Source organism: Rhinopithecus roxellana, chromosome 1, assembly GCF_007565055.1.
Source record: "Rhinopithecus roxellana isolate Shanxi Qingling chromosome 1, ASM756505v1, whole genome shotgun sequence".
In the NCBI taxonomy this organism is placed as follows: domain Eukaryota; kingdom Metazoa; phylum Chordata; class Mammalia; order Primates; family Cercopithecidae; genus Rhinopithecus; species Rhinopithecus roxellana.
In genome coordinates this window covers 151,850,710-151,874,933 of record NC_044549.1, presented here as the reverse complement: position 1 = coordinate 151,874,933, position 24,224 = coordinate 151,850,710, and the positions used below count along the sequence as shown (strand labels likewise).

The window sequence follows — 24,224 nt, the reverse complement described above, 5'->3', positions numbered from 1 at the left end:
GGGATCTGTATCCTTCCTGAGAATCCTTATGCTTTCTTTTTTATTGCAAAATGGACATTTCAGGACACCAAAAGATGTAAACTTGTTACAGAAATTCACCATATGTTCATTCCCTACAAATACTCAAAAGATACTAGCTCTTCCCCGTGTGACTGTCAGTGCTTTGCTAGAAGTTGCCTACTCTGTAATGCTGAGCTCTAATTGTTTGCTCAAGCTGGGGGCCTATACAGAACAGGTGTGGAGTAGGAGGAGGAAAGCCCAACTATGCGATGGATTTCCAGATCATCTGCTCTAGTACCTGAAAAGGGCTCCTGGTTTTCACTACTTTTTCTGGTGAAAGCAGCTGATTCTCTAAACAATAGTTGTGGCTATTACGTTTCCATTTTTTTTTTAATCTAGGCCAGTAATGTGGATATTTTTATGCATATCTTATTGTAAGCATATCATATTTTCAGCATATATTACTTTTGGCATATCTTACTGTAATAGTTACAGTCTAGGTAGGAAACAGGAGGTGCACTGAAAGTGATTGTACTTAAAAGAATGTAATGAAGAAACTATTTACAGAGCTATTAGCTAGGTTAAGAGAACTAGGGGAGGCCGGGCGCAGTGGCTTATGCCTGTAATCCCAGCATTTTGGGAGGCCAGGGTGGGCAGATAACTTGAGGCCAGGAGTTCCAGACCAGCCTGGCCAACATGCCAAAACCCTACCTCTACTAAAAATACAAAACATTAGCCAGGTGTTGTGGTGCACACCTGTAATCCCAGCTACTTGGGAGGCTGAGGCACGAGAATCACTTGAACCTGGGAGGCAGAAGTTGCAGTGAGCCAAAAGGAACTAGGGGAAGCCATTACACTCTAGGCCTGAAGGGGCACTGGAAAGAAATTGTATTATTATTGACCCATGAGAGCTGAAGCCATGGAAAAGAGGCCTTTATACAGGCCTTGTAGTCATAGAGGGACAGGACTGTGGCCAAAATTTTGGGTTAAAGGAATGAAGAATACCCTGATATTTCTCTCCTCCCTTCTTTTGATTTTCTGCCAGTGCTTCCCATTGGCCAATCACAACAGGAAGCCACAGGTCAAGGGGGCCTAGTGATTTATCTATAGGCTTCCGAGGTCACGGCTTGGTAGAGAAGTAGAAACAACAGATTTGGGGAGGGAAACAGAAAATATGCTATTATAAATTAAATTTTATATTAAATTTAAATGCTATTATAAATATTCTCTAGACCACAGAAAGTTAAAAAAAAATCACTAGATTGCAGGACAATTAAAAAATCCCTATACATCTACCTTTCTATTACCACTTCCTTCTTATTACCACATTTAACTTGCTGAGTGTTATCTCTGCCTAGCACTGAGGTGGGTAAACTTTTTCTGTAAAGCATATTTTAGGCTTTGAGGTTTAAGAGGCAAGGTTGGAAACATTATGTCCTATTCATGTAGTGATTTAAAATGTAATTATTTGAACATACAAAAAACAGTCATTCAAATTCAGTGGGGTAGATTTGGTCTGTGGGCTATACTTTGCTACCCTCTGGCCTTGAAAGTCGTCTAAATTTTTGCTAGGCTAAAATCCACCTACTTTTCAATGTCAAGTTCAAATAAAACCTTCCCTATGTGGCCTCTCATGTTGGGACTCTGAGCTGTGAGTGACAGAAAATCAACTATTACTAGCTTAAGCAAAGCTGAAGATAAATTGAGAGTTTGTTGGCTGTAGATCCCAGAATCCAGGAGCTGCCGAAATGCCAGCTGCTCTGGGGACATCCTGCTTTGCTAGATGGTAACATCAGAACATGCCCTCTTCATCTCTCTTTCTCTTCTCTTTGCTTCTGTCTTCAGTTTGGCTTCATCAGCTCCTAGAGGCAGATCTTTTCCACAATAAATAGAATACATATTTCTTTATGTGCCCAGGAAAGTATTCTGCTTGCCCTGTCTTGGTCATCCAGCCACCCTTTGATGAATCCATGTCGATGGAGGAAGGGCGAAGAGTGATGTGGTAGTGTCGAGGTTCAGACATGGCACACGTTTGGGAGAGAAGCTCACCTCTGAGGAGGGGGGAAAGAGGCAGTTTCCCAAAAGGAGGGTGCATTCTGTTGCCAGGAGATGAAACAGGAGAGGCTGTCTATTTTAGAGAGAGAGAAATGTCACAATTACAGTCCAGTGTGTGTAGCGCTGTAACAGAGATAAGTCTGACGCCTCGTTACCACCCGCAGTACCTAACATCACACTTGGTAGACACATTCAAGCGATTTTGATGAATGAATGACTCAGTTCTCCCAGCTGATTGTATACACACTCTACTCCAAACCGGCCCGGAATTTTATCAGCTGCTCTTTATTCTGTACGTTGTATTCGGGGTTTTTATGGCCATCTATCATCTCTCTTCTAATTTCGGGTACAAAGAGAGTGTATGAGACAGAGGCAGGCATGCAGTAAACATCCTGTGTTAATCTCAGTCCCAGAACCAGACCACAGAATGCTGACTACCCCGCTCATGGGAACGATTGTGTTTTGGGTGACCCGTGTGGCCTTTTCGTTGAGGTCTTCAGGATACAAAGCCCCCACCTAGAGACGCGACCCTCCCGTGGGAGCGGGGCAGGGCCCGGGGGCGGGAGCACAGCGGGGCCCCAGCCTCAGGCGCGTCACTGAGCACAAAGGAGACAACAGTGAGGCGGCAGCGGGCGCTGATCTTCGCTCGCCAGCCACTCGCAATTGCGGTTACAGACCTGCAGCTCCCCCTCCCCCCTCCCGGCCCGCCCGCCCGCCTTTCTGTCTCCTCTCTCCCTCCGTACTGGACGGCCCCGGCCCATTTCCGGGCTCCGGGTATTTGGCATCGATTGGGGCCGGGGACGCGGAGCAGGTGGTCGCGGCGGGGCAGCGTGGTGGCGGCGGGGCAGCTGGGCCGCCAGCCTGGTGCGTCGGGGACCGTCTCCCGCTGCTTTGGTCACCAGCCCCTGCCCGCCCGACCCGCTCCGTTCTCCGGCCTGCGAGCCCTGCCGGCCGGACTTTGCGCCGCGTCCGGCGCTGCTGCTGCGCTCGGGCCCCCGCTCAGCGCCGGCGGTGGCCGGGAAGCCCGCGTTAAAGGGGCAGCCGGGACCCCGGCCCAATATGGCTGAAGTCAGCATCGACCAGTCCAAGCTACCTGGAGTCAAGGAAGGTAAGGGCCGCGGAGGGAGGGCGCGCGGGACCCTCCCCTCCGCAGCCCGAGGTTCTCTCAGGTCAGGGGCGTTGTCATTGCGGCTCCCGCGGCCCTCGCCCGGCGCCCGTCCTGCGTTGGCCTTGCCTGGACGTGAAGGGAATTGAATTCAGGGTCTAGTGTGGGACCTTGGGCAAGTCACCGACGTTCCGAGCCTGTTTTTTTCTCAAGGGGGTGGTTGAGGGGACTAGCACCACCCCCAGCAAGTGGCTGTGCCCGTGTTCTCGTGCATGGCAAAGCCTTAGTGAACGCTGAAGCCTGGGTAAATCTGACTTACTACGCTTCTTAAAAATCGAGGCCCAGCCTGGCTGGCTTGAAGGCTGGGAAGTGGGGAGGGGTTGACATTCGGTTCCGTGTGGAGCCTTTGTTTTGAAACATGACTCTGCCCCTCCTTCTCTCCCTGCTTTTCCTAGGCCAGCGTCTGGCTGGCTCACTGACTTTCCCACCTTCCTCAAGGTTTAAAAGTTGAGTCTTGGCTGTGTTCTGCGCGGGCGGGAAGCCACTATAAGCATTTTCTTACAAACAAAACAAAACAAAAACCACGGGGGAGCAGGGGACTGATGACTTCGTCATTGCTTTTTATACCAGTGTCCAGGAAAATTGAGATTGATTGGTACTGACCTGGTTTCAGCTGACAGCAAGTAGCCTTTTGACTTCCCTTCTGTTTTTCCGCCAGCTGCCTCAGGACCTAGCGTTTTTTTTTTTACTGAGGTCTCAGGTGCTGGATCGCCTTGTGCCTTGAGTTATCTTTGTTTATTCTTTGATCCTAGGAAGCATAGACGTTCCAGAGTGCTGCTGCAGACCCCTGAGTTCCAAGGGCTTGCAAAGTCGTCGGCTTTTGTTGGGAATGTCATTTGTTTCGACTGAATACTGTAGCCTGAGGTGTCGTGGAGATGTGGAATTGAAAATAATTTGTACTTTCTTGGAACTGCTTGTTTTATTGCCGGCTTAATTTGACTCAGTTGGTCTTGTGTGTGCTCAGGGCAGCCCAGAAATCTCAAGAAAATCAGGGACTGCTTGATGGGTTTCCCAGAGTTTCAAGCACTAGGAGACTAGTGACTAGTGGTCACTGAATTGATGTAGAATTTCTAATGGACCTAGTTCTGTCTTACTGTTCCAGAAGGATGTTAAAGCTTAGGCGTGAGATTTTAGCGTTAATACTTTTCTACCTTTCTGTCCCGGGTATGGCTTTGATGAAGACTTAGGACTTTTACCTGTAGAAAACAATTTTCACTCTGCTGTCAAGACTAAGGAGCCTGAGTGATAGGAAAGGCAGATCAATACTTTGAGAGTTCTTATCTTAGAGATTGTCTAGTTATCCTTTGCTTTTGGATATCAGGGTTTTTTTGTGTGTGCGTATGTGTTGGGTTTGTCTCTAGAGAAAGAGTGATCCTTGTGCAGTGTGTAGTGCATGATGAGTAGAATGAAAATTGGAGTTCAAACAAAACCTGGTATGAATAGTATTAATTGTATAGTGCTATGATTTTATCCAATCCCCTATTCATTTGAGTGACCTGGAGAAAACATAAAACTCTATATACATTTGTATTACTCTCAGTTCTTCTGATTTCTTACCAAGACATGAATGATTTATTTTAACGTATTGTTTCTCAAGGCGTTCCACAAATACCTTCCATCTAAAAATGCAAGATTTTTCCATTTCCACACTCTAGAGTTTAATACATTTAAATTAGCTTTCATTTTGCGTAATACGGTGTTTGGCGATCTCTTTTATGTAATCTGGTAAATTGGCAAGGAAATTTAGTGTGGCTCTTTCATTAAGTTAGAATTAAATATTTGTTACTTTTGAAGGTGGTCAGGAATTGAAGAGATCACTGTCTTTGTAAACATCTGACTTTTTTGGTTCCAAGATCATCAAAGGAAATGATGTATTATCCTAGGAATGTCCTATTAATGGTGGTGAAGTTTTTGATCTGAGAAGTGTTCAAGTCTAATAAAGTGTATCCTTCCTTAATATAACTCTTAATTATGGCCCAGCTACTCCCTAACAGCGTCTTTATCCTAATTAAAGAGAATGAAGCTGGTGCCCCTGATAGGGTAAAAACATGCGCAAACATTGAGACTGGTAATACTGAAACTCCAACTTTATTTGAGAAGGATTAGTAGTAGTAATTAGTTTAATATTCTGATGGAGATTTTTGAAGCCCATTCAAAAAAATTCCTGTATCTGTCTCCTCTACTTCTTAATTTAAACTTTTGGTAGATTTATATACACTTACAATTTATATTCAAGTTGGTATCATGAGGTAGATTTCAATAGAGATTACGAATAAAATAGTGTAGTGAATGTGTGCCCCTTTTCATTGCTGTTTAGGAGGGGATGGAGCGCCCTGTGACCTTTTGTCGTGAACATTTCAATAGAGGTCGTGGGTAGCAGCTGACATTAGGGTAAGGGGATATTTAAAAATCTTTCCTAGGTTGAAATCTAATGCTTGCTTACTTAGTTTTTAAGGAAGTCAAAAATACTCATCATTTGGACAGACCTTTTGAAAATACACACACATCTATGGTAGTATTTATACCTTGGTAACTCTCTTAAACTGGGAGACGAAGGGAAATGGTTGCGTTCATATGTAGGTGAAAAGAATCAAGTCAAGTAAGTGTCAGCACATCCTTTTTTTTCTCGTTAAAAGTAAGTATGTTTGGAACATCTGTATACTTTTTGTAATGGAAAACACTGTTGCCAATATTCAGGAATAATACTCTATCTCTTCTGAAACATTTGAGGTTCTAGATTTGAAATAATTTCCAGCCATTTTAAACTTCAGTAGATCTATAACTGAAATGCAAAACGCAATTTGCGAATGTTAGGGAAAGGAACAGGCATGTTTCAATAACATTCTGAAAGTTTCTTAGTTTAGAGTTCAGAGTTGAAAACATATTTTTCTAGAAAGGAACACTTTTAATCACCTGACAAACTTACATTTTGTGGGGGGGGGGTCGGTTTTAGTTGCTTCTTTGAATTTTTCTTTTCTGAACCAGCAATCAAGACTCCCTACTTTACTTTTGCTCTCCAAGTTCCTGTATGGGTAAATGAATTGTCCACTTGCCATAATATTGCCATTTAGCCCTTTCTAACCAAGGTGTTGATCGAAGCCTTACTAGACATTTTGGCATTTCGTCAACTTCTTTGCAATTTCTTAAGCATTAGAGCTTTACCACTTTTAGCCATGCAATGCATGCTTTCAGCCTCTCCTATTTTCTCCAAGTGTTAATCTTTATTTTTCTTTCCTTACAGCACTTCTCTCAATCTCGTTTTTTATGTTCTATTCTTATATTCTTTAGGTGGAAAGTTCTGCTGGCTCAAAGTTGGTGAACACTGTGTGTATTGGTGTGCATGTGTCTGCTTAACATCTGAAATCAGTTTGCCTAGGAGTGACTTACTTCTTGAAGTACAGGTAGCTATTCTGCGAGCAAATCCTTTTTCTTTAGTGAAAGGTACAATTTAATACATTTTTAGAAATGTTTGTAAAAGGAGACATACCTAGAAAGCACTGATTTATTTTAGGTTCAGGACACTCCAGTGGCATAATGTGGTAAATTAAGTTAATGGCATACATCCAGAACTTCAAGGGGGAAAGACATAAGCTTATGTCTGGTACAGTCAGTTAACCCAGTAGTCTAAGAAATTTAAAGCTTATTACATGCACACTAGGCATCTAAACAGATGGCAGTGTCCGTGAGATGTACATATATCTGGCTACAGGGCAAACTCACTTTCCCTGTTTTTCAAAATTCCGTAACAGTTTTTGTTTTGGTTGCTGCTTTTTAATGAGACCCTGGCTGGGTTTCTTTGAGCTAAGAGTTTTGTGTCTTAGTTATCTTGCTTTACCCTCATTTGGATGAAGGTCTTTTATGTGGTCAGCAACTATTCAGTAAATATTTGCATGTGTGAGTAAATGAATGAGTGAATTGATGAATACATTATTATTCTCTGTTGGTTTAGGAATCTTATCTCTGGCATAAGTATTTTGTATTCTTTTTCAGAGTATAAGCTTTTAAAAGGCAGAGATAATACCTTTTAAACCATGTGTATCACTTATTTATACCAGCATTAGATTTATAAAAACTTGGATATTTTTTCTAATTTTTTATGGTTATGTCTTGTAAATAGAATTCATTCAGCATAGATATGTATTACATAGAAAAATTAAAGAAAGTAATTTGTTGCTTTCTCTTCTGACTTTGGAGATAATCATTAAGAATAGAATTTTAGTAAAATTTTCTAAATGCTGGTTTGTGTTTTTGATTTTTACTTGAGTAATAGGTTTAATTTTTTGTTCTAAGTGCAAAGCAGTGTTGCTCCGTTTGGGAGCAGGAAGGAATCTTACATAATTTGCATATCTGCTCTGTGCTGCGTGTTGTGTTGAGGGTATTTCCACAATAAAAACATTTTCCGTGGCACATGAACATGATCTTTGCTGTGGTATGGAATGCATGGAGTTGTTGAAAGAGCTTTCTGAATTCATATGTGCACCAAAAATGGCTTTCACAAAAGGGAAGAAAATAGTTTATTGCCATATGTAGACTTGCAATACTTTTTTGAATGACCAAGGGAATTTTCAAATGGATGTAACTGTTAATTTGTAAAATACATATATTTTAAACTAACAGATACTTAACGGACAGCTCACACGTGGGAAACCATAGTTAATTGGTACTTTAAAAAGAGATTTCAGAGTAGAAAGCCTTAAAAAACACTGTTCTGGGCCAACTTCCTTATTTTCCAGATGAAAATCTGAGGGTCAGGGAAGGCAAGTGAACTGTATTACACCATCGAGGCTGAGTAGCTAGGAATTGGCACGTTGGGGCCTAGAATTAGAAAAGTTTAGAACTGTGAGTAGTTACTTACACAGCTTATTCTTCCCTCCTTTTCTTTTTACCTACCTTCTCTTTTTCTTTTCCTCCTCTCTTCCCCTTCTTTCTTTTAAATTATTCTGTAGATACATAAGATTCATTTCTGATGTGTTTCATTTATGTGATATGCCATATGTTTAAAACAGTAGAATGAAAATAATAAGACTTTTTCTGAGGATGGTTATTTTAAGGGTAATGTATCATATGGATGCTGAGTTAACGTAGGTTTAATTAAAATTTTTTACAGCTTTTATTTTTGATTCAGCAAATGAATTACTGAGTGAACTATAGGAAGTCACACTCTTGCCTCACTGTTTTTTCTAAGTGAACTATAGGAAGTCACACTCTTGCCTCACTGTTTTTTCTACCTGAAAAATCTTGGAAAAATGCATGTCTTCTCTGGTATATTCATTCTAAAGAGGCTAATATTTAAAGGTAGAAACTCTAAAATTAAACGTTTGGAGGAATAAAGTCGTAGGCCATGGTCTTTCCTCAGCCCTTGTTAGGGACATAACAGTTTTTGTTGAGATAAGTGAATTTTTCCTCAGTGACAAAAAGCATGTGATACTCTACCATTCATAAAGAAAACAGTTATGGAGACCACTAAATTTAAGCAAATGCTGCTTGAAATCCCGATTCTCCACGTACAGAAGCATATTTAGAAACGAATCGCTTTGACCCATAGAGGAGAAAACAAACATTAAAACAACTATATTAGCTGTTTCAGAGATAGCCACTGGAAGTGCCATTGGATTAATGTTTTTAACTGGTGACTCATTTAAAGGGGTTCTGTGCTTCAAAAATGTAAAACCAGGATAACCTAGATCTTAGATAAGACCCACAAAGGATAATTAGTTTTTATATTTAGAAAGACTTTGGGGATTACTTAGATGTTTGATTCTAGAATGTTCCAGGTGTCTGAATTTAAAAACCAGCGCAAGTGTCCTCAGGTACTACTTTTAAAAGGACTGTTAAGCAGAAAACAATCATTATTTCCTTTTGTTATTTCGTTAAAAAAGCATACACACATACATTAAGTGTGTATGCATATGATAGTTGTTAGCCTACATTGAGAAAAAGGAAAAAAAACAAAGTAGTGGAGACTTTCTAATAAACCAGAACCAATGTATTACCAGTCTTGTTTATTTATCAGTGGTTCTTTCCTTTTTCTTTGTCGTTTTAGTCAAGTTCAGGGAATCATTTACATACAGTAAAAATTCCTTCTTTTTTAATGTGTAGTTCTGAGTTTTGACAAATGTGTAGTCTTGGAACCACCACAACAATCAAGATACAGAACAGCTCCTAACCCCAAAACTTCTCAACCCCCGTTTCATGCCCCCACCAGCCACTGATGTGTTTTCTGCCCTTGTAGTTTTGCCTTGTCAAAAATGTTATATAAATAAGATCATATAGTAAGTAGTTTTTTGAGCCTCCGCAAACATACTGTTTATCCATTCACTCATTGAAGAACATTTGAGTTGTTTTCAGTTTTGCTGGGTGTCAGTAAAGTCACTCTCAACATTTGTGTACAAATTTTTTTTTTGTATGTGTGTGCGTGTGTATTTGAACATAAGTTTTTGTTTCCCTTGAATGGACTTTCCGGGTTATATGGCGAGTGCATGTTAAAATTGTCAAACTGTTTTTCAAAATGGCTGTACCATTTTGCATTCCCACCAGCAAGCTATATGAGCTCCAGTTGTTCTGCATCCTTGCTGGCATTTGATATTTTCAGGGCCCACTTAATTTTTTAAATTTTAACCATTTTAACAGGTGTGTTACGATATCTTATTGTGGCTTTAATTTGTATTTCCCTAATGACTCATGATGTTGTGCCTTTTTTCTTGTGCTGATTTGCTTTCTTATATTATTTGTTGAAGTGTTTGTTTCAAATTTTAGCTCATTTTAAAATAGACTGTTTTCTTATTATTGAATTTGAAGGTTCTTTACATATTCTGGATACAGTTCTTATTAGATATACAGTTTGCCCATGTCCATGGTTTTAAAAACCTTAATTCAATATCAGAATGATATGGGGGATCTAAACACCTTCCTAGCCCTACTTGATATTAGCTAAATCTCTTAGAGATGGTTTCAGGAATCTAGTTTTTATATACAGACTATGTACTCAGACTTATGCATTGGCATTTGGAAAATACAGAATGAGTATACTGTGGCCACCTCAATATGGGGATCTTCTCCTAATTTCTTAAGTTTTTGCAGTGACAACTCATTTATCTGATAAAGAATGAGCAGTAATCCTCTCTCGTAGTTGAAATTTGTTGCAGGGACCTACAAACTACTGTCACTTGTTTTATGTAGCAAGGTATTTCAGGATGGCTTTTATATTTTTTAATGATTCAAAAAAATGTTATGTGAAAATTATATGAAATTCAAATTTCAGCGTCTGTAAGTAAGTCTGCTTACATACTATAGAGGCAGAGGTGAGTAGTTGTAGCAGAGACCACGTGATTGGCAAAGCTTAAATTTTTTGCGACCTGGTGCTAGACAGAAAAAAAAAAAAAAAAAGATTTGTTTTGGAGCCATTTTCAATGAAACTTTCAAAAAACTTTCTTATTTAACCTTTTTTGGACAGTTCATTTATTGGTATAAACACTGTTTATCATAACTTTGCTTTAATATAATGATGCCGTTCGGAATTACTGTTGCTTGAACGCTTATGACAGCCTATTTAATTTTTGAAGTGACTTCAAAAAGTACAGACTTAAATCATTTTTCTTTCTCTCTCTCTCCCTTTTTTTTTTGAGACAGTGTATCGCTCTGTCGCCCAGGCTGAAGGGCAGTGGCGTGATCTCTGCTCACAGCAACCTCCGTCTCCCAGGTTCTAGTGATTCTCCTGCATCAGCCTCCCAAGTAGCTGGGATTACAGGTGCCTGCCACTACGTCCGGCTAATTTTTGTATTTTTAGTAGAGACGGGGTTTCACTGTGTTGGCCGGGCTGGTCTCAAACTCCTGACCTCATGATCCACCCATCTTGGCCTCCCAAAGTGCTGGGATTACAAGCATGAGCCACTGCATCCAGCCTCTTTTTTTAAGAAGAAAAAAATTACACTCCTGGTAAATTTTGGGGGACTTTCAAAATCAAATGTAGGTAGAAATCTTACGTAAAGTAAGATTATGCCATATGCCAGCTCTGAGTAAGGGTCTGTGGGGCTTTCAGAAGTTCATGAGTATTCAACAGATTCAACCACCTTAAAATGTTTGCTTATTTTATTTTATTTTCTTTTATTTTATTTTTTTAGCTTATATTATTGGCCCTGTGTAAAACTTATTATAGATATTTGTGTGAATGAAGTATCATTTCATCTTTTTAGAGCCTTGTATCAGAGGTACCTAGGCTGATTTATCACCAGATTTTTCATCTTGCCTGATGAGCATTTCCAGTCCTGATACAGCTCTTCGGTGACCAAATACCAGGGGAGTCCCCCGTGGACTTTTTTGGCTTTTGTTTTTCCAATGAGTCATAAAGGCTTAGTCATTTTCCATTAACTTCAGGAGTTTTAACTGCATATAGTAAAACTGTGAATGACTTATAAGGATATCTTTCCCTCTTCACTGCTTCCACATCAGCAACAAATTCTGTTTTGTTTATTGACTATGGAGGAGTCCATGATTGACTTTAAGTATTATATTCACTAATTTTTGAGTAGCATCTTTCCACCAAATACTTTGAAAATACTAGATTTTTCTTTTTATGTTATGAAGGTCTGTGTAAATATAGCATATAAGAGTTGACAAATACTGTGAAAGACTCTTTTTGTCTAGATGGGAGTCCTGACATAGAAGAAAGAGAAAGATAGAGGCTCACTTAATGTTCCACGTTCTTCCCATCTGTACATCTTGAGTTTGCCTTAATATCTGGACCAGTAGCTGTTTGGGAAAGGGCTATTCACGCTCAGTGACTACATTTATAGATCGCTTTCTGGCTTTTCCTAGAAAATACTTTCAATTCTGTCCGTGATCACTGGATTCTAAGTTGACATGTTTGCTTCTGTTGTTTTCCCAGCATTCTCTGGTCAGACCTCATTATTTCACATTGGTCTTTGGTGTATCCACAAATCATTCCTTCTTTTTATAGTTTCCCCATTGAAGCTCCATAGAGCGAATCTTTGAAAGATCATTTTGCCTATGTGTGTATGTTAAAGGGGACAGACTGTAGGTGGAGACAATGGTTAGGGAGTTTTACTGTGCTAACCCCTGAATTCCAGGAATTTGGTTTCCGTGGCACCCAAACTCCCCAAAGTAGAATGACTATTGGGGCTTAAAGGCAGGATCACCAAATAATTTACAAGCCAAACCTAGATACTTTGTGAGTAAAAAGGGATGATTCTAATAATTTCAACAGAATAGGTGTATTTTGGTGACCACCCAAGTGAAGGGGGGGACTTTGCTGAAATACCACAGGAAGTTGGATATGATGACTGGGCGAAGTCACTGTTACAGAACTTTCTGACTGTGCAAATGTAAAGTTTTAATTGGCTCTTAAAACCCAAAGGATACCTGTCTCCCATAGACTGTCTTGAGGTTCTTAATTTATTTTCTATTTCATAATCGATTACTAAATGAAACGTATAATCTGCCCTATAGAATGTAGTCGAAATCATCGGGGTTTTATTTATTCCTATTTAGTAGTCACAGAGTTTATCAGAATTCTATTTGGATAGCTTATTTTTGGTCCCCAATTAATAGGTTCCTCTATTCCCCAAAAATGTGGGGAACAGATGTTGAACCTATTTGTGCAATTGAAGGAAGGTAAGAAATGGACACATTTCTGATTCCTACTACTTGGCATTCATTTACATTTTAAATAGAAATGTAACAGGCTACCTTTTTACTCTGCATTTCTGTTATGCATCTTTTCAGTAATTGAGCTCCTCTCAGAATTATTTTGCAGTATTTTCTTTAGTTTACCAATACATTAAATAATTTATGCAAATTGAAAGCTAGCTTAGAGTATAAAATTCAAGTTCAACTGAGTAAATTGCTTGTAAAGGGAAGTACTTTGAACGTGGATTTGTAAGACCTGGTTTCACATCTCTTCTTTACTACTTATTAGCTGTAAGAACTCGGAGAAGACAATATCTCTGAGCTCCAGTTTCGTTATCTGTTCATTGGAGATAATATTTAATGTGCTTTGGGAATTAACTGAAGAACTGGATATGGAAACATTTTGTAAAATGCAGGAGTATACATTTTCTTTTGATATTACTGTTCAAGTTGACCTGTAAATAATTCCACTTTGCTATCTTCCACACCATTGATCCTATGAGCCCTACTGTCTATCTAGAATTTCCTTCTTCAGTGTCCACATATATCCTACTTCTGTCCTACCTCCCAACCCCTGGCCTCGCTCAAATGCTGTTTCTCTGTAAAGTCTCCTGCTTCTTTCCTGTGTATCTCTCCAGCCCTCCTTTAAGTATTTACTTCCTTAAGCAACATGTCTTCATGCTGTATATCAGGCTGCTATTTCTCTCAAGATGAAGCTGGTCGCTGACTGATCTCGGTATTTCTTAAAGGTCCTCACACATAGGAGCTATTCCAGAAAACTTGGGAAATAAATCTGATAATTTGTTCTCAGTGAGCAAGCTATTCGAGGTAACCAAATTAATGACATGAGAGTAAGAGCTATGATCATTTGCATGAATTCCCTGGCATAGGAGTCGGGGACAAGGAGCAAGTCTTTTGCTTTTTGTTGTGTGAGTTGGTCCAGCTCTCAAATTTCTGTAGGAAGTTGATTGGTGTTGCGATGGACAACTCCTGAAGTCAGAGTAGTCTCCTTTGGAGGCAACAGTCTTCCTTGTTTAAGGATTAATTTTAGTTCTATAAGACCCTGGTAATCTTTGTACACGTTCTAGTAAAGTGATATTGTCATTTTGTTGCTCTTACTAGAGTATTCAGTTAGTTTCTTAGATGGTATTGGGTTCCATCAGAATTTTTATGTGTGCTATTTTCTCTTTTAGATTCATTTTTAGATAAAGGGGGGAAGACTCTTACACAGTTTAAACTAGTCATAGTGTGTATTTTTAAAATTCTTGATATAAGGGGAGACAATTGTGAAGAATCTGAAAGTTTTGGGTTGAAAATAATGAATGTACAGATTGCAAACTTGTCTTGGTTTATATTGAAAAGGGGAGAGAGCATGAGCAAAAGAATGAGCTGAAGCCTTTTTGCTTTGGGGATGGTATGTTCAATTTGTACTTATTTTAGAATGGTCTCTTTCAGGTTCATATGGTGTATTAGAAGTTAACACTGGTTAGAAATATGCAGTGCTATGAAAAACAAATGTATGCTTCAAGGGAGTTATGATATAAAATTTTCTGAACCATCTAAATAATTTTGACTCCATATGAAACAAGTGAGGCAAATGATTCCTTTATAGCAGAAAAGGATTTGGACAGCTCATCTTCCTGTTCACAGATACAGGCTGCCCCTGATTTTCTTTCACTTCCTCTGCAGCGGGTATTACGTGTTAACCAAGCAAACTGTAGGTTGTACTGAAGCCAATTTCGGTAGCAATCGTAGAGAAATCTAGGGCATTTAGAACACGTTCCAGATGAACATAAAAAATTTGCTGATCTTCAAGAAGCCTTCTGAATATGGAAAGTGTTGACTTTCCCAGGCTGTCTGATCATCTGGCCCCAGGAAAACCTTTTAGTAAATGTCACAGTCCACATTTATATTCATTGGACAGTTAGTGACTGATAACATGGTCTCCTTTTACTCTGATAGTGAAGACCCTGTGAGAACTGTTAGTTGAAACAGGAAAAGCTCACCTTTTTAAAAGGCGTCGGATTGAACAAAAGATTAAAATTTATTTATGGTTAAATATACTATACAGATGGATAGAAGCAGATATTGTTATCTGGGATGCTAGAAATAGTGAAATCAACAGCAACAATGAAGAAAGCAATATTTGGTGTAGGTGAAAGTTAGCATGGCAATTACCCTAGATGAATAGGCTTTAATTATTACATTTTTACATGATGTGTAATACTTGTATCCAAGAGACAAATGTCTATCACTAACACCAAATCAACTACATTTCATTCTACCTTATTTTTAAGTCGGATAGATTCTTAAGAGGTAATTTAATCTGTCTCCTCACAGGTCAGGACATGAGGCTCTGATTTGGAAAGTGACTTGTCAAAGTTCATTCACTTGATAAGCTACTGACAGAGCCAAGACTAAACTCTGAGAGGCATCTGGAATTAAGAGGGCTCTTTATACTGTGATTTGCTTGTGCCTTATATACTATGATAAAGTCCTTATATTTCTGTAAATTGGGCAAGTAAATCTATATTTATTACATTTAAGATGCTAAAGTGTCATGGAGATGTAGCAGAAAGCTTTTACTACAGCAACTCAAAATACAGAATTAGGAAACTACATTTAGATTTAGCTATGCCAATAAGTTTTAATCTGCATGTTAATATGCTGGTTAGATTTTGGCTGGCTACACTTCTACTCAACAGTTTTCCTTCATACCCTTCTTGATGGTGATAATTTGATGATTCTTCTATTTCAGTAAACTGTAATTACGTAATTTTCACATAGAATTCAACTTTCTAATCTTGGACATTCAGCTGAAAAAGTTTGGAGTGGCGGAGCTTATTAAACATTTTAGACATTCTGATTTCCCCGTAACTCAGGTGGACAATGTGTATAGTAAACATATTCTCCCTCAGGTGGACATACGAGGCTAGAAAGAGCTTTAGACGTGCAGTAAACTATTGATTATATTGTTATTCCTTGCCAGGAAACATTGCTTCAGATTCTGTTTCTTCTTCTTCCAGAGACAGGGTTTCACTCTATTGTCCAGGCTGGTGTACAGTGGTGCAGTCAGCTCACTGCAGCCTCAAGCTCCTGGGCTCAAGTGATCCTTCTGCCTCAGCCTTCTGAGTAGCTAGGACTTCAGGCCCATACCACCATTCCTGGATAATTAATTTTTTTTGGTTTGTTTTGTAGAGTTAGGGTCTCACTATATTGCCCAGGCTGATCTTGAACTCCTGGCCTCAAGTGATCCTCCCACCTTAGTCTGCACTGGGATCATTTCTGCAGATTCCTAAGAGCAAGTACTCACTGCATATTCCAGCACAGATTTTGTACTAAACAAGTGACTAGATCTGTGTTAATCAGTGACTTAGTGGGACCTCAGTAGAACTAATACCTAATAGAAAATGACTAATTATAAGGATTTATTAACTTTGATGAGGCCAATAATAGGCTCTATTTATTGAGCTGCTGCTTAGTGAGTAGCAGATGCTTTCTTTGGCCCTTCACATACCTTATCTAATTTAGTCCTCACAACATTTATCCTTATTTTACGGATGAGGAACCTGAGGTTCAAATAAATTAAATCCTTGTCCAAGGTCTTTTAGCCTGTAAGCAAGCAATATTTGAGTCCTGATCTGGACTCAAAATACTCGTAAATACTTCTTAAACACTTAGCAAAATTCAAAACAGATCCAGGTTGTTGTTCTGTATACTCTGTTTATTTGTATGTTATTGAAGTCTTAGCATCCTCCTCACTGGAGTCTCTCAGTATGACTGGCAGCGTAAGGTTTTGCTTTTCTATTCTCAGAGTGCTTGCTTGTTTTCAGCCTTTGTTGGGAATAGAGAACTATCAAGAGGTCACATGTAACTTAAGTACCTATAAGGGGAATATAAATTTCTTTCTTAAAAAAAATTACCCCACTCTCGTGAAACTACTTGGAGAGCCGAAGTCATTGACAGAATCACTTCTTAAAATCTATGTGTAACTCCCTGTTAACCTATGTGGGGATTTTCTGGACGTACTTTGAAACACTGGCTGGCTTCCTCAGGTCTACTGTGGGGTCATCTTATTCTGTATAGACTGTATTTCCAGCAGAAGAAATATTATTTTAATATAAGCTTACTTTTATTAAAATTAGGAAGACATAGCTCCTGATCTTCTGTGGAAGTGTCCCCCTAGATTGTATAAAACTGATTTGATTCTGGGAATGTACTCATGGTCTCAAGGTATCTTTTAGACAAACACATTTCTAGTCAGTGAACATGGCCAGTTACTGAGCATGTGGTGTCCTAACAGTGGAATTGCAGAGATTTCAAGATTTACACATTTGTTTTCTGTTCCTACCTTATGATTTCCGTAATCCAAGATTTCTAGAAATGTGTATAGAGTTCTGACAAATGGTTATCAGAATGGAATTGTGAGCATTGCAGTTTGCTTTATGGGAGCAAGATTTTAAGAAATTATTTTACCATGCCTGTTTATCCTATGACTCTATCTAAAGTAAAGTTGTTGGGGAATTTTGAATATTGCTCTCATTCGTTTAAAGTTGAAATGAATTTACTAATTCTAATAAGAATGTGCTAGCCAAAGTATCTAGTTGCAAAAGAGAATTGGAAAATGGAAATATGTGACTCAAAGGATAAATAGAACTCGCAGTAGCTGGTCCTTAAGGAAGCTCTTTTGTCATATGAAGCCAGTAAACCAGAATGGGTTTTCTTCCCCTGGTGTAAACTTGTACTTATGTTGGGCTGGAAGTGATCTTTGGGTTTTAATGGGCATGACCGGGTTTATCCTACAGAGGTTTAGGGAGATGGGTGGCTTTTCTTTCTAGGCTAAGGCAAACAGAGTACTGGCTGCCAAACCATTTGAGGGCTTGTGTAAGTGCCAGGAAAAGTGCCATTCAAGTAGTGAAACAACAGAAGGTTGGAGTTTCTTTAGGAATACATGGGGAAAAAATAAAATAAAATGAATTCTTACTATCTGGATATGCTTTGTGAAAAATTGCTTTGGAAAACATTGTCTACTACTGCTTATATAATGGTATTTACCCTTTTGAGGATGCCTCATGGCTATCAGTGGCCTGTTTTTTTCATAGAATGTCTGACTGCCTCCATGAGAATAATTGATAAGTACCTTTAAAATTTCCTGCAGTGCTCAAGTACAGTTGACCTTTGAACAATATGGGTTTGAACTGTGTGGGTCCATTTATACATGGATTTTTTTTCAATGAAGTGTAGATCAGAAATACAGTATTTGCGAGGTGCAAGGCCTGTATATACTGAGGTACTTTTCGTATACCTCAGTTCCACAGGGCCAACTGCAGGACGTGAGTATGCACCAATTTTGGTATCTTTGGGGTTCTGGAACCAATCCCTCTCATGTATACCCAGGGATGACTGTACTTAGGATGGTTATTATTTCTCTCATATTACAGGGGCATAAACATAAGTGATGTTAGTTTGTTTAAGATTATTTAGTTGGTGAGTGACAGAGCTAGGATTGGAATCAAAGTAGGAGTTCTCTTGGTTCCACCATGCTGCTTCCTTGTGCAATAAATATTCACTGAGTATCTCAAAGAACCAGTGTTCTGTGCAGTGTACTGCAGAAGCTACTGTATAACAGTTTCATCTTGCTCCAAGTACAATTTTAAGTCATCTCTTTATGTTTATGAAATTTTATAAACCCATTTAAAAAGTAAACTGAACAATTTAAAAACAGCAGAAGCGCTTCCTTTTTACTCATCTTTATGATTTTAAGAGTAATTATTTAGTTGCTAAGTTCATATATTCCTGAATTGTTCTAAAGCAAAGCAACCATGTAAAATGCAGTTGTTTTTTAAAGAAGGTACGGGAGACAAGAAATCTAGGAGAATGTTTCTTCAGTTGTGACTCGTTTAACTTTAAGGGCCAGTCAAAATTCATAAATGTTCACATTTGTTTATTGGAATCCAGGGTACTTCAGTAAGTGTTTGGTAAAGTATTAGAGATTTGGTGGGTTTATTCAGTACCAGTTGTATTTCAAGAATTGAACTCCTCTAACTATGTTGAATACCTGGTTCACTTTACTTTCTAATCAGGAATTGGTTCACTTTGTGTCTGTGACTGTATCTGCACAATGGTTGCTAGATAAATATAGGATAGCTCTTAACCTTTCACTCTACTGAGGTTAGCAAAACTATTACGTTAGGCCTGAGGAAGAAGCAGCATAGGAGAAATGCAAATATGCAAGCACTTTGAAGATAAATCAGTGGCTGACACAAGACCAGTAATATACTCAAGACCCTTGGTTGTCTGAAATGGCAAATTATAACATCATTGTGTTTGCAAGCTCACATGATTGTGCACGCATGCACATACAGAAGGTGAAAATGGTTTTAGATGCTGTGAAGTCTCTAGTTCAGGTTCACTGAGCGGTCCAGTTGTCTAAATTAGTTCTGTCGTACTGTCACATTGTGATTATCGTCTAGAGCAGTGCTACCTAATAGAACAACTGTGATGATGGAAACGTTCTGTATTCTGCACTGTCCAGAGTAGTAGCCACCAGCCCCATATGGCTATTTAGCACTAGGAATATGATTAGTGAAACTGAGGAGAGCTGAACTTTAAAAATTAAATTTATGTAAATGTAACAGTTACATATGATTGGTGGCTACCATATATAGTGTGAAACAATTGTTTGTGACACTAAAGGATAGAATGATGATGGATTGATAGAACGTATTGATTTTGGTTCAGTTTAAGGAGGTCATTTCTGTTTGTTTGTTTTTGGAGACAGAGTCTCGCTCTGTCACCCAGGCTGGATTGCAGTGGCATGATCTCGTCTCACTGCAATCTCCGACTCCCGGGTTCAAGCAATTCTCCTGCCTCAGCCTCCTGAGTAGCTGGGACTACAGGTACATGCCGCCATGCCTGGTTAATTTTTTGTATTTTAGTGGAGACGAGATTTCACCTGTTGTCCAGGCTGGTCTCGAACTTGGGAGCTCAGGCAATCTGCCTGCCTCGGAGTCCCAAAGTGCTGGGATTACAGGCGTGAGCCACCATGCCCGGCCAGGATGCCATTTCTAACAGATGTTCCATTGAGCATTAGACTGTGAGGAATGCACATCATTTGGGGTTTTGAAGAGAACCTTAGTGACTGCTTGGTGGGAATAGAAAGACAGAGCCCAGGAATCAATTTGATGGGCACTCAGAATAAACGACCTCCTGATTGAGCTCATTTTGAGGTTATGGGATGTTTCTTGAGAAGAAAGGAAGCTTAACTTGAGTGCTTTCTGTTAATACCTGCGTCAGCATCTTCTAAGAATAGACAAGGCTAAGGCTTAACTTTCTTGGGTAGCTTCTGTTTTGTTACTCCCACCAAAAAAAAAAGAAAGGTTTTGGATTCAAAGCACCAATCCATACAGTTGATTCCTTTAACACAGGAAGCTTGTGAGGTTGTCCATGTTTGTGGGCATTTTAAAAATCATTTATGGTAGCCGAATCAGATAAACCTTATATGGAAAGTTTTATCTGTGTTTGACAGTTTAGCCAATATAAGGACTGCTCTGTTTCTACTTTGCTACCTTTCCCCTGCTTTTTTACTGTTCCTCTCACTCCAGATCATTTGTCCTGTCAGATGGAAATTCTGACTCAGCCATTTTCTCTTTCCCAGTAAGTTACCCAGTTACTCTGTGGTCGCTGATAATGATGTAGATGGTCTGTGATACTAAAGTAGTACTTCTGATGTGAGGACTTACATCATCTCAGCATTTTCGAAACCCACTTGCCTGCAGTCTGGTGTATCTGCGGTTAGCTATAACATATCTATTTGCCAAACAAGTGGTTTGGGTTACTGGAGTGTTCATTTAACTTTGAATTTAGGGGATTAGAAAAAATGTAACTCAGGAACATACTTTGATAAATTGCGTGAGAATGAAATGTTGGGATTCAATCAGTAGTTTTACTTTTCAAAATGATTCTTTGCAGTGTGTTTATTGAAGTGTGCGTGTGTTGTTGGCACACAGTTAAAACTTATGCTTATTACCCTTCTTGTAAAACTATTGATGATGCTATTATATAATTTAGTGTTCCCTATTTTAAGTTGCCACATGATAACTGAATTTACTTGTACAGTTGATGCCAATAAAACGTTTCTTTGCAGTGAAGAGCTGGTATAATTTCTCCATTCTGATAATGAAAACTGAACAACTTTTCCTATTTCTCTCCTTACATTGCTGCTCAGGAAGATTGTTGATAAATTTGGGACCACATGTGGGCTTTACTTTTGTTAATGTTCAAAGAAGCATTATGAAATGAATCAATAAAATTGCTACTACTACTGATTTTCTTCCTTGTAAATATTTCTTATATTTACTGTTTAGATGCTTATATTAGAATAAAAACATGTATCTCTCTTTATTATGAAATATTTTGAAGAGGATTATCAGATTCTCCTTCATGGAAGATGAATTGGAAAAAACAGAAGTGTTTAAAAAAGAAGAGAAGCTACATTGTAATCCCATAGTATATTGTTAACGTTAGAATTTTGATTATCCTTTCTAGTACCTTCTAAATTTAAATTGAATAGTCAAGTATTTCATCTATAGTCAGGGTATACTATAGGGAGGCATAAGATCAGCCCTAGACTCTGCCTATAACATGGAGAGTACATTTGGGACTTAACCTGTGCATTAACCTGTGTGATATGCTACATGGATTGTTATCCAACAGACGTCAGAAAATCAGTTGTTTCTACAAAACACCTACATACACTCTGGAGAATGTGAGTGCTTTGAGGCTGGAACTAGGACCAGTTGATATCACCATAGGTTGGCAGATTGTGTCCTTTTGAAGACAGTTTTACTTCTGGTTATCGGAAAAATGGGCTGTGTTTTAACGTAAAGGGGGTTTCCAGTGGCTGAAACATTTAAAAGGAGTCCCAGATGATTGCTTGGACAAGATAAGGCTGAATTTGGCAACTATTAAAACCCTGTCTGATAATGTATCTATAATTTTAATAAGGTGATAATTGGCATCTTTTTATGAACAGTGACTGAAATTTAGAAGTATTTGAGGAAACTAGGAAGCCTAGTCTGCCATTTAGGACCATTATTATTGGAAATATTTCCTTGGGATTACAGATTCTTGATACTCTTGACAGTTTGGTACAGTAACCAAGATGGTGACTTTGGCAGGTCAGATATTTGGAAGAAATTTGCAGAAGATCCTGAGTTATGCTATTCTGGTGTTTGTAAAACTTTTTGTGAAAAAGGCAGCTTTCTATCTGTAATGTTTATTGTAGGGAAGTTAACCCCGAAAATTTGTCTTTCTGTTACTAGAATTTCTGAAGGTTTTTCTCCTTTCTTCTTCTTCTTTTGTGGATATCAACCTCGAGTTGTTCTTTTTTCTATTCACCTTATACTTAATTTATTAACATTTTAAAATTCTTGGGATGATTTGGCAGTTTGCAACTACAGGGGAGTTCTAAGGATGTGGGGCAGTTTTCTAAAACCAGTAATTCAGGAGACTAGCTCCAGGTGGTGCAAATTCCTGCTAGCAACTCAGCACATACTGTTTTCTCTGCTTTAAATGCCACATATATCCTAAGCACCCCATTGCATTGTTTAGCTGAACAAATACATCCATATGTATACACACATTTTTCTTGATTCTGAGCTGTAATCTTAACAGTGCCACTCATTTAACTGTGTGATCTTGGGAATATTATTACAAATCTCAGAGCCATCATTTCTTTGTAAGTTGAGTGATCTGTTTAATTGTGGCCCAAAGAAACCAAGAGTTGACCACATGCCCGAGTATATCACTTTTCTAGGTATTCTAGGATTCTATTAGGCAACATATCCTTTCATTATAACAAATCTGAAATTCCAGGTGAAGGAATTTACTGTTGTTTGAGGTCATGTTGATAGACATGTAGCTCCATAGCCTTGTTTCAGATAAGCTGGAGGATGTGGATGAATCAATATGCTGGATGGATGTGGGTGGAAAAATCCAATGTTTCATGTTATGTCCTGTGCACTAGCCATCATTGTTCTAAGGATCTATCTTTTTTACAAACATTTATTTGAAAATCACTATCCTGGGCACTGGGATAAAATGATCCATAATATTCTTCTTGCTTTTCAGGATCTAGAATGTATGCTGGGGAAACATGAGTAAAATTTTTTAATAGTATAATTAGTGCTACAGTACTATCCTGTAAACTACATGCTATGAAAGTACTGAAAGAAAATAATAGATGAGTCTGCTGCATGTTTGTGAGTCAGCTACATAGGTGACATTTGAATGGGGGTCTTGTAGGCTTGATTGTGAATTTTCTAGATGGTAGAGAGGTGGATGGGTGCTTTGGGCAGATAGAACACAAGAGATTCCACCACCACCATCTGTGTAGTAATGGTGACTAAGTTTCTTGCCCATTTGCAGGGCTCTCCTGTTCTCCGTGTTTCGTTCTCACAACAATCAAGCAACCAAAAATAGAAACCAAAACCCATAACCATAAGAATCTCTAAACAGTTGAAATATTGGAAATATTGCTTGGTTCTTTAGTCATCTGTATAAGGTGTAGAATGAAAATCTTCGTTTTTCACAAAGGAATTACAGAAATTCTGTGTGGACTTTGTGGACAGTTTAGTAGTGGGATTATTATACTAAGGATAATAACTACAAGACAGTGAATCTGATATAATTGTATTATGGATCTCTGTTTAGAAGGATCATCTATCTCCCAGACAGGTGGAATATCATGGCATATTGGAAAGAACAGGGCATTTAGAGACTTAAATTAGAAAAGTAGCCCTGCTGTTGATTACTTTGGCTAGTAACAAAATAAATGAAGATAGAACACCTATGTAGATTATTTGCTTAACTTCTGACAAAATTAGATGCCACTACCTTCGCACTGTCATACTGTAGTTAGATTTTGTTAATTTCAATGACATGAAAATTTTAGAACACTAAAAAATGGAGAAGGATCAAAAGTTTGTGTTACCCTTTGTTCTCTAGTAAACGAATTGCTCACGCGTTACTTAAGTGTTCTTTTGTTTTCAGCCTTGAGCCTGAAAGTGAGAAATTTTAGTTATCAGTGATCAGCAACTCAGAGCTATGTTTACTTTTATGGGGCTCATAATTGGGGTATTTGAGTAAGCATAAGAGAGTGTCTGCTGTCTATAGCCAAGCATCTCTAAGCTCCCTACCTGCCCTGCTGATGGGGTTGGAGGAGGGGTTTGGTTTTGCTAATGGTATTGGCGGTAGTGATATTGATGTCATTTTGTTGATCTCTGTATAAACATTGCTGAGGCTGAGAATGTAGAGGATTTGTCATTAAGATAAGCTCTATTCAGTTTCTCTGACTCCT

General features: G+C 38.7%; 1 protein-coding gene across 3 annotated transcripts in view; it reads left to right on the top strand.

Moving 5' to 3' along the window:
- Positions 1-2,495: 2,495 nt before the first annotated feature.
- CCDC50 (coiled-coil domain containing 50) overlaps positions 2,496-24,224 on the top strand; it is a 111,201-nt gene continuing 89,472 nt past the window's right edge. For all 3 annotated transcript variants that reach the window (XM_030932229.1, XM_010385837.2, XM_010385838.2), the window contains exon 1: positions 2,496-3,163. In XM_030932229.1, coding sequence (XP_030788089.1) covers positions 3,115-3,163 — 49 coding nt within the window. In that variant the 5' untranslated portion in view covers positions 2,496-3,114. The remainder of the gene's footprint in view (positions 3,164-24,224) is intronic.